This window comes from Cydia splendana, chromosome 24 (genome assembly GCF_910591565.1).
Source record: "Cydia splendana chromosome 24, ilCydSple1.2, whole genome shotgun sequence".
Classification (NCBI taxonomy): domain Eukaryota; kingdom Metazoa; phylum Arthropoda; class Insecta; order Lepidoptera; family Tortricidae; genus Cydia; species Cydia splendana.
In genome coordinates, this window is record NC_085983.1 from 9,283,733 (window position 1) to 9,303,121 (window position 19,389).

Consider the following 19,389-nt stretch of genomic DNA (forward strand, 5'->3'; position numbering starts at 1 on the left):
AAAACAAATAAATAAGGAAAAAATAGTGGCAATATTTTATTTTCCTGGCTGCTATTACATTATGTTCGCACACATTAATTATATTTATTTGTTACCACTCTAATGGGACATAATGAAATTGTAATACATATTAGGTTGAATTAAATAACGTTATACATCATATATACCGTACAAAGAGGATTTTTCCTACTCAGTTGTCGCATTTTCAACCGTATTCCCAGTAGCATTAGGTGCATCCACGTTGACAGTCCTCCTGGGAGGACATATCTTGTGCACTCTCTTCCTGTGTGTGTAGAGAGAGGCGCTCTGCCTAAAGGTGCATCCACACAGCTCGCACGACAGCGGCCGCTGCCTGTGTGTGGTGTACAACAATGATATTTCTACTCAGTTGTTGCATTTTCGACCGTATTCCCAGTAGCATTAGGTGCATCCACGTTGACAGTCCTCCTGGGAGGACATATCTTGTGCACTCTCTTCCTGTGTGTGTAGAGAGAGGCGCTCTGCCTAAAGGTGCATCCACACAGCTCGCACGACAGCGGCCGCTGCCTGTGTGTGGTGTACAACAATGATATTTCTACTCAGTTGTTGCATTTTCGACCGTATTCCCAGTAGCATTAGGTGCATCCACGTTGACAGTCCTCCTGGGAGGACATATCTTGTGCACTCTCTTCCTGTGTGTGTAGAGAGAGGCGCTCTGCCTAAAGGTGCATCCACACAGCTCGCACGACAGCGGCCGCTGCCTGTGTGTGGTGTACAACAATGATATTTCTACTCAGTTGTTGCATTTTCGACCGTATTCCCAGTAGCATTAGGTGCAACCACGTTGACATTCCTCCTGGGAGGGCATATCTTGTGCGTGTAGATAGAGGCGCTCTGTCTAAAGGTGCATCCACACAGCTCACACGACAGCGGCCGCTGCCTGTGTGTGCTGTACAACAATGATATTTCTACTCAGTTGTTGCATTTTCAACCGTATTTCCACTGGCATTAGGTGCAACCACGTTGACAGTCCTCCTGGGAGGGCATATCTTGTGCACTCTCTTCTTGTGTGTGTAGAGAGAGGCGCTCTGCCTAAAGGTGCATCCACACAGCTCGCACGACAGCGGCCGCTCGCCAGTGTGGATGAACTCGTGCTCGCGGAGACCTTTTTTATCCTGAAATAATAATTTAGATAAGTACTGGATCCGGTAAAACAATGGAGGATTATTCTTTTTTTATATAAGCTTCTTCGCTATATCACAGAATAAAATAATAGTACTACCGTACAGAAAGGACACTTTCTACAAAACCGAGGTTTGACAGCGATTCAGGGACGAATCATGCTGTGCCTTACTAATATATGGCACTATCCCTTTCGGCTATTTAGGGTTGTCAAAATTCAAGTCAGGCAATCAATTTTTGTGTATTATGGCTCCATCAGGGCTTGATGATGCCGCCAGTGACGAGGTTGGATAACACACGGCCAAAAAATTCAAGTAATTATCTTATCTGTGGTCGTGTACGCAAAGGGACGTTGTGTGAACCCTAATAATTGCTCGGAGCAATGCGGAGTCGAACGGAGCCGAGAATGCCCGAAAGGAGGAGTATCTCCCCACTGCCTCTACGGCCCTGCCCCGCGGTTGACGAAATAGATTGGGTTTCTTATACGTTTCATAATATCTATTTTGTATTAGTCCATAGTATACGTACACGGTGGCCAAAAAATAAGTGCTTTCCCGTTGCCAGGGATGTTTTGGGATTGTACTGAGCCACTTTTACTATGGGACCAACCCCGAAATCGCAAAAAAACAAATACCCTCCCATAGAAAGTGGACCAGCCAAAATGTATGAAACTTTTTTTTTGCGGTTTCGGTGATGATCCAGTACCGTCTTTACCATAAGGGCACACGGGGCCCGTGCCCAGGGCCCCCATCCTCAGGAGGTCCCGATGGACAGACAATTACTGTAAATTTAATTACCCATAATAAATAGAAGATCATAGTAGAAAAATGTTAGTTAAATTCGCTTTCTACACTTTCCAAAAGGGCCCCAAATTCTTATGTGCCCAAGGGCCCCACCATAGTTTAAGACGGCCCTGGGTTGGTCCCATATTAAAAGGTGTCTGGCAACAGGAATGCACTTATTTTATGGCCACCCTGTATAGCCTAATATTAATAATGTAGCTAGTTGTTCACCCTGAAGGCCTTCCCGCACTGCTGGCACACCTTGTCGCGCGGCCCCTCCTTGAGGCCGTGGTGCGCGCGCCGCACGTGCCGCGTGATGCACCTGCGCGTTGCCAGCGCCTGCACAAACAATAGTAGTTTGTGTTACAAGGGATCAAAATGATATATTTCCGTCAAGGGCGTACATTGAATCCTAAATGAAGCGATGGATCCTACAATAGAATCCCGAACGTAGTGAGGGGTCCTAAAGTAGAATCCTGAGCGTAATGAGGGATTCAAGTGTTAACGCCCAAGACGAAATAATTTTGATACCGTGTGACATACTGCTTTTTACATCAACTATGACGAAATTGTTATGTTCCAAAATATGTATTATTTGACCAAAAAAAAATTGTATGCAAGAAAGAAAAAATCGTGTCCTAGAACAGAAAAGTACAACTTTGATCCCTCCTAGCAGGGAAGAAAAGTGCCACTTTGATCCCTCCTAGCGGGGAAGAAAAAGCCCTTTTTCGAATAGGTGATGTGAAAAACATTTTTACAGTACATATGGTCCTATTTTCCCGCACTAGTGCGTAAAATAGCACTTTTCGTGCGTATGTCAAAAGTTTAAAGGGCCATATGTATAGTAAAACGTACGACAACTCGTGTCGATTTAAAACACTCCCTTCGGTCGTGTTTTAATTTATCGCCACTCGTTTCGAATTTCCTCTTTTCCGCACTTGTAGCGTAAATAACTATTTCACATCACCTATTCGAAAAAGGGGCTTTTTCTTCCCTGCTAGGAGGGATCAAAGTGGCACTTTTCTATGACAATGTTTTTTTTTGTATCCTATTTTTTACCGCGATAACTATAAAAACGGATTATATCACGTATATTGAATGTATACTACATGCCGACGTTTGTACCCGTTACTTTACATCCGCGAACCTCTATTATTATTTTATATGTAATATGGACAAACGACAATGTCTGATAAAGTCATAAATAGTAACAAAGTGCGGCCCGCGTCAACGTCGTTACTATGTGGCCCTTGGCTGCTAAAAGGTTGCCGACCGCTGCTTTATAGCGTTTGTGGTCAACGGGTGACTGTACCCCGGCCAGCGAACGCAAAGCCTTCTAGAAATCGATTTTCGCTCATGTCGTCTCGGATATGATATAGATAGAGAACAATTATTTCCATCGTATTTTCACGGAAACGGAGGAACGTGTCTTGCAATTTCAGTCAATGTCGGTACGAAAAGTACTGAGGTTGACTGAAGTAGCATGACAAAAACGAACGTTTCCGAGAAAATACGATGGAAAACAATAGGGTATTTTCCTAATAGTCAAATCAGTTAGTTTTTTAGAACTGTCAAAACGATTTGCTAATATGGAATAGGGAATATTACGCAAAACTCTGCGTAGAGGGCGTCACTCGCATACTCACGGACCCTACCGCTAAAACACGAAAATCGAAAATTCGGTTTCTGCCTCTCTATCACTCTTGCTTATTCGATCGATAGAGAGGCAGATAACGAAATTTCGATTTTCGGGTTTCGCGGTAGGCCACCTGTAAACAAACCGCCTTGATGCATCAATGTCATAGTGAAAACTTGTCAAAAAACTGTTTAAGGCCTAGTATGTATAAGTTACTCTATGCTTTTACTCTATGTTGAGTGCTGCACTCTGGCGGCAGAACATTGCAGTAATATTCCCTATTTATATGAAACATTACATCGTGACGTCACGTCACGGTCGAGAGTGAATAGACATCTTTTAGGTAAGCATGTTCCATCCTAGACTGCATCGGCACTTACCATCAGGTGAGATTGTGGTCAAATGTTTACCTTTTTCCAATAAAAAAAAAAAAAAAAAAATAGAACTTGTGTTTAAAAATAACTCCTATCTGCGTTTTTCTAATAATTATCTGGTGCTTTATTTCATGCATGGTGTAAAATAATTTATTTTAAATACAGTATAATACCCTATTACACACTCCATCTATACCTTGCCGCAGACGCGACACTTGTGCTGCGTCTGCCCTATGTGCTGGTAGTTTCGTTAGCGCGATGTATCCATCCTCCAGCGCCATCTATCGTGATATGTGGTAAACCTGTGTACCTTGCTGCAGACGGGACACTTGTGCTGCGTCTGCCCTATGTGCTGGTAGTTTCGTTAGCGCGATGTATCCATCCTCCAGCGCCATCTATCGTGATATGTGGTAAACCTGTGTACCTTGCTGCAGACGGGACACTTGTGCTGCGTCTGCCCTATGTGCTGGTAGTTTCGTTAGCGCGATGTATCCATCCTCCAGCGCCATCTATCGTGATATGTGGTAAACCTGTGTACCTTGCTGCAGACGGGACACTTGTGCTGCGTCTGCCCTATGTGCTGGTAGTTTCGTTAGCGCGATGTATCCATCCTCCAGCGCCATCTATCGTGATATGTGGTAAACCTGTGTACCTTGCTGCAGACGGGACACTTGTGCTGCGTCTGCCCTATGTGCTGGTAGTTTCGTTAGCGCGATGTATCCATCCTCCAGCGCCATCTATCGTGATATGTGGTAAACCTGTGTACCTTGCTGCAGACGGGACACTTGTGCTGCGTCTGCCCTATGTGCTGGTAGTTGACGTGGTCGCGCAGCTCCCCGCGGGACCGGTACAGCGCCATCTATCGCGATATGTGGTAAACCTGTGTACCTTGCTGCAGACGGGACACTTGTGCTGCGTCTGCCCTATGTGCTGGTAGTTGACGTGGTCACGCAGCTCCCCGCGGGACCGGTACAGCGCCATCTATAGCGATATGTGGTAAACCTGTGTACCTTGCCGCAGACGGGACACTTGTGCTGCGTCTGCCCTATGTGCTGGTAGTTGACGTGGTCGCGCAGCTCCCCGCGGGACCGGTACAGCGCCATCTATAGCGATATGTGGTAAACCTGTGTACCTTGCCGCAGACGGGACACTTGTGCTGCGTCTGCCCTATCCCAAGTAGCATTGCAAGCTGTATATAAGCTGTATTAAAGTTTATTTGTATACTATAAGCTGTACAGTTAGGCTGTACAAAGGCTGTATAAGCGCTTATACAGCCCTTATAAGTAAAAAAAGGGCCCAAATTATACAGCCTTTGGCGTTATTAGAGCTGTAGAGTAGCTGTATAAGCAATACATAAGCTGCATAATAGCTGCATTACAGCTATATTTCGGTGTAACAGGAAACCTTAACACTACAGATAATCTCTTATAAGTACGATATAAGAATATAAGTTTTAAATGAGTTATAAGAAAGAATTACAAGAGAATAATAATCATTTAATAAACTAAAATGTCTTAATCTCGTTCATTCGTAATATAGTAATGGCGACAATAAAGTGTTATAGTGGATGGTAAAAGTAAAAGTAAATATTATACAGGACTTGAATGGAATTTTACATTATTGGTAAGTGCGGATTATTATTTATTGTGAACCTGTGTATCTTTTCTGGCAAAATATTTACGCGCCTGCAAAATAACAAAGAGAAACCATAAGGAAAATATCAAAAATCGGTAAAGTTACTGTTTGTTCTTAAGGTTAGAGTCTCAAAAATATTTATAAATATTAATTCTAAGGCTAAACAATTTATTTTAGCTGGTAATCATAACACGGCGTTAGTCTGCTAAATATTTGCAAGTATTTCTTTAATTATATTTACAAGTACGTTTTTATTTTTATTGTAAAATGGCGACAATTTTTATACAGCCTACAGGATAGTTGGAGATCATTATAATCTTAGTAGCTGTGCTGTGTAATAAATGGAGTGTCTTTTACAGCTTTTGTAATTAAAACAGCTTTATAATAGAATATTTGTATTCGTTTGGCTGTATTTCGGTTCTCCGTACATAAGTCATAATTCTCTTTAGAGATCCGTATAACAAATAAAAAACCTGTACTGTAACTGTCATTCATTAAAAACATTCATAAAAACTAAAAAACTAAAACTAGTGCCTACGTCAAATCATGGGATTAGTTGTCAAGCGGACCCCAGGCTCTCATGAGCCGTGGCGAAATGCCGGGATAACGCGAGGAAGAAGAAGACTGTAACTGTCATATATTCCTTTAGTTTTATAATACACTTATTTTCAGAAATCATTACACTACTATACTTATACGAGTGTAAAATTACGCCAAAAGATTGTTATAAGCGACTCTATCAGTAATACAGAAAAAAGCTGTACTATAGCTGCCATTTTATTCATTTGGTTTTATAATACCCTTACAGACAGAAGTTATACAACTACTATTCTTATAGGAGAGTAAGATTACGCCATAAGAAATAGCTTTAAAACGGGGTTGACAGATACATTTGTATAGCTACAAGTGCCAAGTGATACTACAATACAGCCTGTATACAGCTTTTACGATAAAATTAGCTTGTAGTGTTTCACAACACTTAATGTTTTAAAATGGAGTTGACAGATACTTTTGTACAGCTAAAAGTGCCAAGTGTTACTACAATACAGCCTGTATACAGCTTTTACGATAGAATTAGCTTGTAGTCTCTCACAACACTTTTAGTTTTATAGTAGATTTTTTATATTCTGATAAAGCACCACATGCTTCCGCAGAATCCTATATAATGATTTTATACAGCTTGAGCTGTATAATGTCTGTAAAGTACCTTTTATACAGCTTAAATCTTTTCTGACACTCTTATACGTCCCTTAAATCACTCTAAGTTCTTAATTGGCTGCTATATTGATGTTGCCGACACTTCCATGCTACTTGGGATGTGCTGGTAGTTGACGTGGTCGCGCAGCTCCCCGCGGGACCGGTACAGCGCCATCTATCGTGATGTGTGGTAAACCTGTGTACCTTGCCGCAGACGGGACACTTGTGCTGCGTCTGCCCTATGTGCTGGTAGTTGACGTGGTCGCGCAGCTCCCCGCGGGACCGGTACAGCGCCATCTATCGTGATGTGTGGTAAACCTGTGTACCTTGCCGCAGACGGGACACTTGTGCTGCGTCTGCCCTATGTGCTGGTAGTTGACGTGGTCGCGCAGCTCCCCGCGGGACCGGTACAGCGCCATCTATCGTGATGTGTGGTAAACCTGTGTACCTTGCCGCAGACGGGACACTTGTGCTGCGTCTGCCCTATGTGCTGGTAGTTGACGTGGTCGCGCAGCTCCCCGCGGGACCGGTACAGCGCCATCTATAGCGATATGTGGTAAACCTGTGTACCTTGCCGCAGACGGGACACTTGTGCTGCGTCTGCCCTATCCCAAGTAGCATTGCAAGCTGTATATAAGCTGTATTAAAGTTTATTTGTATACTATAAGCTGTACAGTTAGGCTGTACAAAGGCTGTATAAGCGCTTATACAGCCCTTATAAGTAAAAAAAGGGCCCAAATTATACAGCCTTTGGCGTTATTAGAGCTGTAGAGTAGCTGTATAAGCAATACATAAGCTGCATAATAGCTGCATTACAGCTATATTTCGGTGTAACAGGAAACCTTAACACTACAGATAATCTCTTATAAGTACGATATAAGAATATAAGTTTTAAATGAGTTATAAGAAAGAATTACAAGAGAATAATAATCATTTAATAAACTAAAATGTCTTAATCTCGTTCATTCGTAATATAGTAATGGCGACAATAAAGTGTTATAGTGGATGGTAAAAGTAAAAGTAAATATTATACAGGACTTGAATGGAATTTTACATTATTGGTAAGTGCGGATTATTATTTATTGTGAACCTGTGTATCTTTTCTGGCAAAATATTTACGCGCCTGCAAAATAACAAAGAGAAACCATAAGGAAAATATCAAAAATCGGTAAAGTTACTGTTTGTTCTTAAGGTTAGAGTCTCAAAAATATTTATAAATATTAATTCTAAGGCTAAACAATTTATTTTAGCTGGTAATCATAACACGGCGTTAGTCTGCTAAATATTTGCAAGTATTTCTTTAATTATATTTACAAGTACGTTTTTATTTTTATTGTAAAATGGCGACAATTTTTATACAGCCTACAGGATAGTTGGAGATCATTATAATCTTAGTAGCTGTGCTGTGTAATAAATGGAGTGTCTTTTACAGCTTTTGTAATTAAAACAGCTTTATAATAGAATATTTGTATTCGTTTGGCTGTATTTCGGTTCTCCGTACATAAGTCATAATTCTCTTTAGAGATCCGTATAACAAATAAAAAACCTGTACTGTAACTGTCATTCATTAAAAACATTCATAAAAACTAAAAAACTAAAACTAGTGCCTACGTCAAATCATGGGATTAGTTGTCAAGCGGACCCCAGGCTCTCATGAGCCGTGGCGAAATGCCGGGATAACGCGAGGAAGAAGAAGACTGTAACTGTCATATATTCCTTTAGTTTTATAATACACTTATTTTCAGAAATCATTACACTACTATACTTATACGAGTGTAAAATTACGCCAAAAGATTGTTATAAGCGACTCTATCAGTAATACAGAAAAAAGCTGTACTATAGCTGCCATTTTATTCATTTGGTTTTATAATACCCTTACAGACAGAAGTTATACAACTACTATTCTTATAGGAGAGTAAGATTACGCCATAAGAAATAGCTTTAAAACGGGGTTGACAGATACATTTGTATAGCTACAAGTGCCAAGTGATACTACAATACAGCCTGTATACAGCTTTTACGATAAAATTAGCTTGTAGTGTTTCACAACACTTAATGTTTTAAAATGGAGTTGACAGATACTTTTGTACAGCTAAAAGTGCCAAGTGTTACTACAATACAGCCTGTATACAGCTTTTACGATAGAATTAGCTTGTAGTCTCTCACAACACTTTTAGTTTTATAGTAGATTTTTTATATTCTGATAAAGCACCACATGCTTCCGCAGAATCCTATATAATGATTTTATACAGCTTGAGCTGTATAATGTCTGTAAAGTACCTTTTATACAGCTTAAATCTTTTCTGACACTCTTATACGTCCCTTAAATCACTCTAAGTTCTTAATTGGCTGCTATATTGATGTTGCGGACACTTCCATGCTACTTGGGATGTGCTGGTAGTTGACGTGGTCGCGCAGCTCCCCGCGGGACCGGTACAGCGCCATCTATCGTGATGTGTGGTAAACCTGTGTACCTTGCCGCAGACGGGACACTTGTGCTGCGTCTGCCCTATGTGCTGGTAGTTGACGTGGTCGCGCAGCTCCCCGCGGGACCGGTACAGCGCCATCTATCGTGATGTGTGGTAAACCTGTGTACCTTGCCGCAGACGGGACACTTGTGCTGCGTCTGCCCTATGTGCTGGTAGTTGACGTGGTCGCGCAGCTCCCCGCGGGACCGGTACAGCGCCATCTATCGTGATGTGTGGTAAACCTGTGTACCTTGCCGCAGACGGGACACTTGTGCTGCGTCTGCCCTATGTGCTGGTAGTTGACGTGGTCGCGCAGCTCCCCGCGGGACCGGTACAGCGCCATCTATCGTGATGTGTGGTAAACCTGTGTACCTTGCCGCAGACGGGACACTTGTGCTGCGTCTGCCCTATGTGCTGGTAGTTGACGTGGTCGCGCAGCTCCCCGCGGGACCGGTACAGCGCCATCTATCGTGATGTGTGGTAAACCTGTGTACCTTGCTGCAGACGGGACACTTGTGCTGCGTCTGCCCTATGTGCTGGTAGTTGACGTGGTCGCGCAGCTCCCCGCGGGACCGGTACAGCGCCATCTATCGTGATGTGTGGTAAACCTGTGTACCTTGCCGCAGACGGGACACTTGTGCTGCGTCTGCCCTATGTGCTGGTAGTTGACGTGGTCGCGCAGCTCCCCGCGGGACCGGTACCCCTTCTCGCACACACTGCACTTGTACCTGCGATTATAGTATAGAACAGTTCATCTATATTCTATAGTCAGGGCCGTCTTAAACTATGCTGGGGCCCTAGGGCACATAAGAATTTGGGGGCCCTTTTGGAAAGTAAAGAAAGCTAATTAAACTAACATTTTTGTACTATGATCTTCTATTTATTATGGGTAATCAAATATACTGTTACTGTCTGTCCTTCGGGGCCCCCTGCGGATGGGGGCCCTGGGCGCGGGCCCCGTATGCCCTTATGGTAAAGACGGTACTGTCTATAGTCTGTCAAACAACTTTGTCAGTAGTAAAAAGCGCGAAATTATGATTTTTATGGGACGATAAACCTTCGCGCCTACATTTTAATACTTTGCCGCTTTTTTCTACTGACGGAAACAGCTTGACAGACTATTAGTCATATCTACAAATTAAACACCACAATTCCTACGGAGAGAAAGAGAGAGACTAACTTTAGTATGTCCTTATTCGCGTGCGCTTGTGTGTACTTGAGGTGATGCTCATACGACGCTCGGCTGACGAAGCTGAAAAATTATATTATTCCATTGTAAAATTATTTTTTATTTATAACAATAGAGGATATACGTCAAAATCATAGAGTAATTATAAGTAAAGAAAGAGTGGTAACTCCATACCACAGAATAAATAATAGTACTAGGTACAGAAGACTCACTCTCTAACAAAACGCGTCTGTTACGATCAGGACAGATATGGCCGCTTGGTGGCGACAGCGCCACGCGCGGCTTATGGCTAGCCACCAAAATTGGTGTGGAACGGATGTACTTGTAGCTACCTGTAGCAAAGCGACGAAATCGCGGAGCGAGCCACGCCTGTCCATACATCAGTTTTCTTGCCGAAACGCGAATTATTTCATTGTCGACATCTAGCGTCAAGTAATGGAATTATCACCACTACTTTACACCAGTTGTCACAAGACTGCTACTGACCAAAAATGTACAACTAAAACAATTTACAACTAATATTATAAGCAGAAGGGGTTGAAAATAGACTTCCAGTTAATTCGGTTATAATAATAGCTGATAATTGTTGAGCATTAGATTTTTTGTTCGCCGCGACATCTATTGTCAACAAGCAGTACTGATAAATAAGAACCCAACATTTTTTTCTCACGCTGAAAGCTGGCAAAAATCTTTGCCTATTTCTAGTAATAACATTTAGCACTAGATGGCGCTGACAGTATCGTACATCTCGGTAGCGTTGTGTTGTTCCAGATTGTATAAGACTGGCTGCAGCACAGCCAAATCCAAGATCAGGCTATTATTTTATTAACATTTAACATCAATACTGTAGTCAATTTTTGAGACGTACCCAGGCAGGAAGCCCTGGCCTGGGCATGTTTAAAAAAAAAAACAAAAAAAAATGTTATTGTTAAGTAGCTAACACACTATCGCACCGCATCAAGGTCATTGTGGGACGCACCCATAAGTAAGAGGGAGAAAGCGATATCTCTTTCTCCCTCTTACTTATGGGTGCATCCCACAATGACCTTGGTGCGGTGCGGTAAATCGTTTTGACAGTTCTAAAAAAGTAACTGATTTGACTAGTAGGAAAATACCCTATTTGACCCACTTCCCGATTGAGCTGAAATTATGCATACATATGTAAATCGGATGACAATGCAATATTATGATGACATGAAGCTGATCTGATGGAGACAGGAGGTGGCCATGGGAACTCCGTGATAAAACAACGCAAACGAATTGTGTTTGGGGTTGTTAGAATTGTCTTGATGAGTACTAGTTGCCTGTGGAAAGAAAAGTACAGCCAACTATATAAGATTGTACTAAAATGAAATTTTTGCCAAAAGTTTATTCAAGCTCACACTCACATGGCTCACTCCGCGATTTCGTCGCTTTGCTACAGGTAGCTATAAGTACATCCGTTCCGCCCCAATTTTGGGGTTTGCCATAAGCCGCGCGTGGCGCTGTCGCCACCTAGCGGCCATATCTGTCCTGATCGTAACAGACGCGTTTTGTTAGAGAGTGAGTCTTCTGTACCTAGTACTATTATTTATTCTGTGGCAGTGGCCTGGCAGTGGCCACTACAGCTCCGCGCCTTGACTTATCGGTAGTACCAAAGAGAATAGAGTGCATAGAGACGGATTGTCAAAGTAAATTATGTAGCTACATTACATTTACTGCCATCGTTCGACAGACGATTAAAACTGTTAGAACGCCATTTGACTTTGATCATTATTCTTTCACTGATATGTGTTAACTTGTTAAATATTAATATTAACGCCATCTACTCGAGAGTAGGCTGAAGGTTATGGCGCCATCGCTCGAAAATAGATATTTTACTAGATTCTGTTATAAAATTTAACATGGGTCATCATCCCTATTGTGGGTTTGTGGGTGGACGGACACTTATACTCTGTATCTTTAAGTATTTAAATAAAAGTAAACAAACAATTTGTAAATTTTCGGGTAGTTATAACATTTATTGGTTAACCAACCAAATACAAAACCGCCTGGATCAGTCACTGAACGACCTGACTTTAACGTACATTATTTAATCATGTTATGTTTTCATCTACCCTCAACTGGCTTAACGAGCCATTTGAGGGTAGATTTTGTTTACTTTTATTTAAATACCTAAAGATACAGAGTATAGAGCAAAATGGACCCACCTCTTGGCACATTCGACGCACTCGAACTGCTCCCGTTTCTGATGGATCCTCGCGTGGATCTTGAGGAGGTCGACGCGGACTAGTTTGTTGCAGGAGGGGCACTGCTGGCGGGGAGGCGGCGCCCGGTGGACCCTGAGGTCAAAATATATCACATACACATTCTGAAAAATTTAATATCAATATTGAATGTAGGTAAAATACCTTGCTATTGGGTATTTGACTGTATTTAAAAGAAATTATTTTACTCCATGCATGAAATAAAGCACCAGAAGATTAATAGAGAAACGGAGACAGCAGTTATTTTTAGACACAATTTCTATTTTAAAAACCGTAGAAAACTATAAAGAGTAGGTAATTTGATCGTGACGTCACATGCTAGTGTTTCATATCAATTCCATAGCAGCAAAGCACTTGGCCGGTTTTTTTGTTTATAACGTAAAGCGTTCAAGAGCATTTCTCAAAAAGTTTGTACATTTCGATCACATCTTAGATTTCTATAAAAATTGGTATGCTGGTAAAGTACATGAAGCTGAACAAATTCCACCATATTTCCCGAAATGTCCCAGAATGTTTCTAAGAAACATTCCTTTTTTGTTACCAAATGTGTAAGGAAATCTGGTAACAAAACAGGAATGTTTCATAGAAACTTTCTGGGAGATTCTGGGAAATATAGTGGAATTTGTTCAGCTTCATGTACTTTACCAGCATACCAATTTTTATAGAAATCTAAGATGTGATCGAAATGTACAAACTTTTTGAGAAATGCTCTCAAATGGTGAATAGGTAGTTATTTGTTTTACAAGGGGGCAAAGTTGTTGTTTAACCGCTCGTGCTAATATTGATACCCGAGCAAGCTAAATCAATCCAAATGAATGTTATTAAATATTGATCATCCAAAATTCATCAAAATCATTTAAAAGTCAATTCTACCAGAAAACATAAGAAAACAACTCATATTTTGCATTTGATAAATTTGCCTCACATGTGAATGAAATGCAACTTTGCTATCAGTTTTTGAAAAGCAAAGTAAGCCGTTCAGAGCTGGTGTGGTGAAAATATATAAGGTGTTTAGATATGTACTCACTGTTCGTGCCTGGCGAGGTTGTTCTTGAAGGCGAACCTCTTGCCGCATGTGGCGCACGTGTACCCATCCCTGTGGTGGCGCCGCACGTGCTTCCAGCGCAGGTTCTTATATAAGGTGTTTAGATATGTACTCACTGTTCGTGCCTGGCGAGGTTGTTCTTGAAGGCGAACCTCTTGCCGCAGGTGGCGCACGTGTACCCCTCCCTGTGGTGGCGCTGCACGTGCTTCCAGCGCTGGTTCTTATATAAGGTGTTTAGATATGTACTCACTGTTCGTGCCTGGCGAGGTTGTTCTTGAAGGCGAACCTCTTGCCGCAGGTGGCGCACGTGTACCCCTCCCTGTGGTGGCGCTGCACGTGCTTCCAGCGCTGGTTCTTATATAAGGTGTTTAGATATGTACTCACTGTTCGTGCCTGGCGAGGTTGTTCTTGAAGGCGAACCTCTTGCCGCAGGTGGCGCACGTGTACCCCTCCCTGTGGTGGCGCTGCACGTGCTTCCAGCGCTGGTTCTTATATAAGGTGTTTAGATATGTACTCACTGTTCGTGCCTGGCGAGGTTGTTCTTGAAGGCGAACCTCTTGCCGCAGGTGGCGCACGTGTACCCCTCCCTGTGGTGGCGCTGCACGTGCTTCCAGCGCTGGTTCTTATATAAGGTGTTTAGATATGTACTCACTGTTCGTGCCTGGCGAGGTTGTTCTTGAAGGCGAACCTCTTGCCGCATGTGGCGCACGTGTACCCCTCCCTGTGGTGGCGCCGCACGTGCTTCCAGCGCAGGTTCTTATATAAGGTGTTTAGATATGTACTCACTGTTCGTGCCTGGCGAGGTTGTTCTTGAAGGCGAACCTCTTGCCGCAGGTGGCGCACGTGTACCGCTCCCTGTGGTGGCGCCGCACGTGCTTCCAGCGCAGGTTCTTATATAAGGTGTTTAGATATGTACTCACTGTTCGTGCCTGGCGAGGTTGTTCTTGAAGGCGAACCTCTTGCCGCAGGTGGCGCACGTGTACCCCTCCCTGTGGTGGCGCTGCACGTGCTTCCAGCGCTGGTTCTTATTCCTGAAATGCATATTTTTTTCAAAAACTTCAAAAACCTCCATCGCATTGAAAAGGATGAAGCGATTTCGACAAAACATGTCTCAGAACTCAGAACCACTGCTAGAAAACCTGCTTTCAAATAAAAAATCGCGTCCAAAGAGCTTCGGTGCCATAGTCAGACACACAGCGGTCAAACTTGTAACACCGCGTGCACCGTTTTTTTTCGTCGGGGGTTTAATATAAAATGTTCCATTCTTGTAACTTCTGTGAGTTAAAACACATATAGTACCTATTTATTTATTTGTCTGAGACATTTAGGACCACTTGCACCATTCCACTAACCCGGGGTTAACCAGTTAAACCTGGAGTTACCATGGTTACCAGTGCAATTTGACACTGGATTAACAGTATAACCACTTAACCCCGGGTTATGGATTGATGCAAGTGATCGGGGGTTTGGTTAAGCCTGCAATATGGATTGAATTTTTCACAAAAACGCTATCTTAATATTTTTGAAATACAATTAAATACCTACTAAAAACACTTCATAAGAAAAATAGCATTATTTACCCCTAGTGGCAACCAAATCCCCGATCACTGGATATAAGTAGGTATATCAATATCAACACATTTTGCCAGGGAAAGATTTAGGTTCAGGTAGCCAACATGCCAATCGCTTACGCTTCGTAGCGATCGAAACGCAACTGTCACTGTCGCACTAATATGAAAGAGTGATAGTGATAGAGATATACAAAGCGTTTCGTTGTCGAAGCGATAGCGATTGTCACCTTGGCTAGGCCGGCTGTTATCAATAAAAGCTTACTGGAAATACTTGCTGCACTCTGGGCAGGGGTACACATCAGCGGGCAGCCCCGTCGCCCCACTGCCTATTTTGCCAGGTCTCTCGATCTGTAAAATACGAATCACTTATTGCAGATAAGAAAATAACCAATTCCAAACAAGTCGAAATAAATCACTACACCTTATAAAACAAAGTCCCGCGCCGCGTCTGTCTGTTTGTATGTTTGTTCGCCATAAACTCGAAAACTACTGAACGGATTTTCATGCGGTTTTTACCTATCAATAGAGTGATTATTGAGGAAGGTTTAGGTATATAATTTGTTAAGGTTCCACCCGTGCGAAGCCGGGGCGGGTCGCTAGTAATATTATATAACAATTTTACACAGATCGAACTAGTCCCACAGTAAGCTCAATAAGGCTTGTGTTGTGAGTACAGTCACCTGCAATAATAGGTTACACAACGAAGGCCGCTTAAATATCTGACACGATCTTATTTGTAGACCCATAAGAACGTGTCCCATATTTGCCATGACTCATATTTTTAGGCCCCATAATTTCAACGCGCGTTAAAAAAGCGCTTTATTTTAAATTTCCTTAATAATTCCAAAGGTCGTCTAGTACAGTCACCTCCAATAATAATATATGTTACTTTTCATATATTATTATTGGAGGTGACTGTACTAGACGACCTCTGGAATTATTAAGGAAATTTAAAATAAACTTAGAAATTTTATGACAATGTAACTAATATGACACATACCTTTTTCCTTTTCACATGCTTGTGAACCTTCAAATGTCACCTCCAATAATAATATATGTTACTTTTCATATATTATTATTGGAGGTGACTGTACTAGACGACCTTTGGAATTATGAAGGAAATTTAAAATAAACTTAGAAATTTTATGACAATGTAATTAATATGACACATACCTTTTTCCTTTTCACATGCTTGTGAACCTTCAAATGCTTGTTTATTTCCTGCATACTGTAGCAGACCTGGTCACAGAGAAGGCAGGAGTGATGCGAGCAGTGTTCCGACTTGTGGGCGGTGCCGCTGTCGTTCTTTATGTATGATAGGCAGATGAGGCACTGTACATGATTAGGTTTCTGTGAAAGAAAGTTGTATGTGACATAAGGAATGTACTTGTAAAGTGGTTAAGATGTGTGATAAGACCTCGTGTACGTCAGCTGCCGCTCCGTATGCGGGTTTCTTAAATGCCTCGCAAATTTTGAAAATTTTATCTTATACCTTTAAACGAGCAATTCTTGTTAACGGCTCTAACGATTTCGATGAAATTAGCTATATGGGGGGTTTTTGGAGGTGATAAATCGACCTAGCTAGGTCTTATCTCTGGGAAAACGCGCATTTTTGAGTTTTTATATGTTTTCCGAGCAAACCTCGGTCTCCCAGATATTTTAATATTATACTAGCTAAAGGTTCCGTCATACAGGCGCGTTTTCCGTGAGCGTTTTATATGTAATAGCGGCGCGCCCCGCTCACGCCCCGCCCGGAAAACGCGCCTGTGTGACGAAGCCTTAACTCAATTACTAAAAGGAAAAACTCTGCACCTCAACAACCATCTGAGTTAAGCTAATTATCTTACCTCCACATGATGATCCTCATTGTGTCGGGCCAGGCTAATCTGACTCTTAAATATCTCCACACAAGATTCACATTTGAACGCCGCAGCAACAAAACTTTCCTCCATTTTCCTTTTTACCCTACTCTCTAGCATTTTCTCTTCACCCATTTCTGTTGTTACAAAATAATCCTTATAATTGAAATAATCATCCTTTTTTAACCTTTTGCGTTTTTTATTTGTAACTTTATTCATCTGAGATTTGTTTAACTTCTTTCTTTTAGTTTTAACTTTAATTTTTTCTTCAATTATTTTCTTTTCTTTAACATCATTTTCTTCAATATGGCAGTCATTATCTGACATACAGTTATCATGTAGTTCTGACAATGGTATGTCATCCATGTCAGTTTCAGTCTTGATTTCCGGGCCGCAGTCTATGAAATTGTCAGTTTCTTGTATGTCAGAGATTATTGTGAAGTCATAGTTATGTTTGTGGCAGCAGAGAAGACGGGAGAGGCAACTTTTGGATTTCAACTGCAAGTTATAAAATATTGATTGGTAAAGTGCCATTCTATGGAACTTGCTAACTATGTAAACAAACCGCCATATTGAAATTGTCAAAGGATGATAAATTTCCTAGTGACTTTTGTTTACATAGTTAGCAAGTTCCATAGAATGACACTTTACTTGCTTCATGCAAAGTGTATGAAGCGACAATGCTTTTCCTATTTAATGTCAATATGTGTAAGTGTGGCCTTCACTTTGGGGCCTGTTTACACATTGATTTATCAGTATGACACATATATACAATGTTTGAGGATAACCGCCTCACAAGCCTAGACACAAAACGCCAGTTATGGAAAGAGAGACCTAAGCCCTCCTACATGCTCAACGCAGCTGGCCAACTTTATTGTCACACGTGCAGTAGAGTATTTAAGACCAAGCTCGGCCTGGCCAGCCACATAAGGGCTCACGCTAGACACGTCCATGATTATTATTTAGGGTCGCCGTCATTGAAAACGATGAGGAGGACTATATACACATTAATTAGTGTTTATTGCAAATTCTTACACTTAACACTAAACACAAGTAGCAAGGAGCAAATGTACTCGCAATAAACACTAATTAATGTATAAGCTCAAGAGTCAAGACAGAAAGGCGTGGAAGGATCTTGTGGAGGTCCTATGCACCTCCGGGAGGTGCCCTAGGACAATCAACAACAACAATGTATAAACAGGCCCAAAGACCAGTCACAGTTACCCCTATGCCCCTGCCTATGGATATGGTGGGAAAAGTTCTTGAGTAGTTGATGGATCTTCTCTAGGGGGTAACTGCACAAAAGATCCCTATGGGTCGAAGTGTATCCGCAAGGGCCCCGAAAACAATAAGATAAGATAAGATACCCCTATGCGACATTTACCTTGACGTTATGTAATTCCCTAATCACAGCCAAGATCATAACCAGTAAAACGAATATCTAAATGGATCTAAGTATTCGGCTGAAGTTTCGGTTCTGGTTTTGGCAGCTTTTGGAAGGTTTGCTTTCAGCGGAAACTGGAGCAAAACCAAACCTTTATTGTTGCCAAAAAATCTGGTTTCAGTCGGACACAAAAAATTTGTAGCAAAAAGTTTTACAAATAAAATTAACAGTTAATAGAAAAAATGGTAAAAGTCTATCATTACTATACTAACATCCCGGCCCTCAGCTATAACTGACAGCTGTTTCTGCGCCACACAAGCCTGCCGTCTAAAGCTGGCTATCCTCTGCATGATCGCTGCACACTCCCAACAAATGAATAGGCTTGCAGCTTCCTTGTAGAATCCTTCCTGAAATATTAACAGTTCCTACCATCACAAAAGCCGTCTGATTATGTATATTAACTAAAGTTATTTTGGGCTTTTGAATGATACTTTACTCTGTAAGCTTCCGAGTCGTATGATAAAAGCGAATATAGATTGTTTACTCCATCATTTATTCGGCAAAGTTGGGACAACTTTCTGTCGTTACTTAAGCATGTGCAACACAGTGTTTTTAAAGCAATTTCTGGTGTATCCTCCATATTTGTCTCTAGAACTAATAAGTTGTGATCTAGTTGAATACAATTTTAGTGATAAAATTCACAATTTAAGGTAATGTAGCCTGTAAATGCAAAGATTTCTTAACATTTTTGCGATAACAAGCACAAATATACATAATTGTTTTGACAGCAAATGTCAAACATAGCGTTTGGTTTTTGCAAATATTTTAACACTTGTAGCTTG

General features: G+C 41.6%; 1 protein-coding gene across 1 annotated transcript; it reads right to left on the reverse strand.

The window, feature by feature from the left end:
• Positions 1–898: 898 nt before the first annotated feature.
• Positions 899–19,311, reverse strand: LOC134802501 (zinc finger protein 14-like). Its single transcript, XM_063775181.1, has 11 exons — positions 19,044–19,311; positions 18,820–18,954; positions 17,152–17,661; positions 16,478–16,654; positions 15,567–15,652; positions 14,654–14,764; positions 12,632–12,763; positions 10,434–10,505; positions 9,870–9,981; positions 2,175–2,282; positions 899–1,154 (listed from the first exon to the last, which is right to left on the reverse strand). Exons 1-11 carry the CDS (start codon positions 19,185–19,187, stop codon positions 948–950), a joined length of 1,794 nt encoding a protein of 597 aa, XP_063631251.1. The 5' UTR covers positions 19,188–19,311; the 3' UTR covers positions 899–947.
• Between the last annotated feature and the right edge of the window lie 78 nt (positions 19,312–19,389).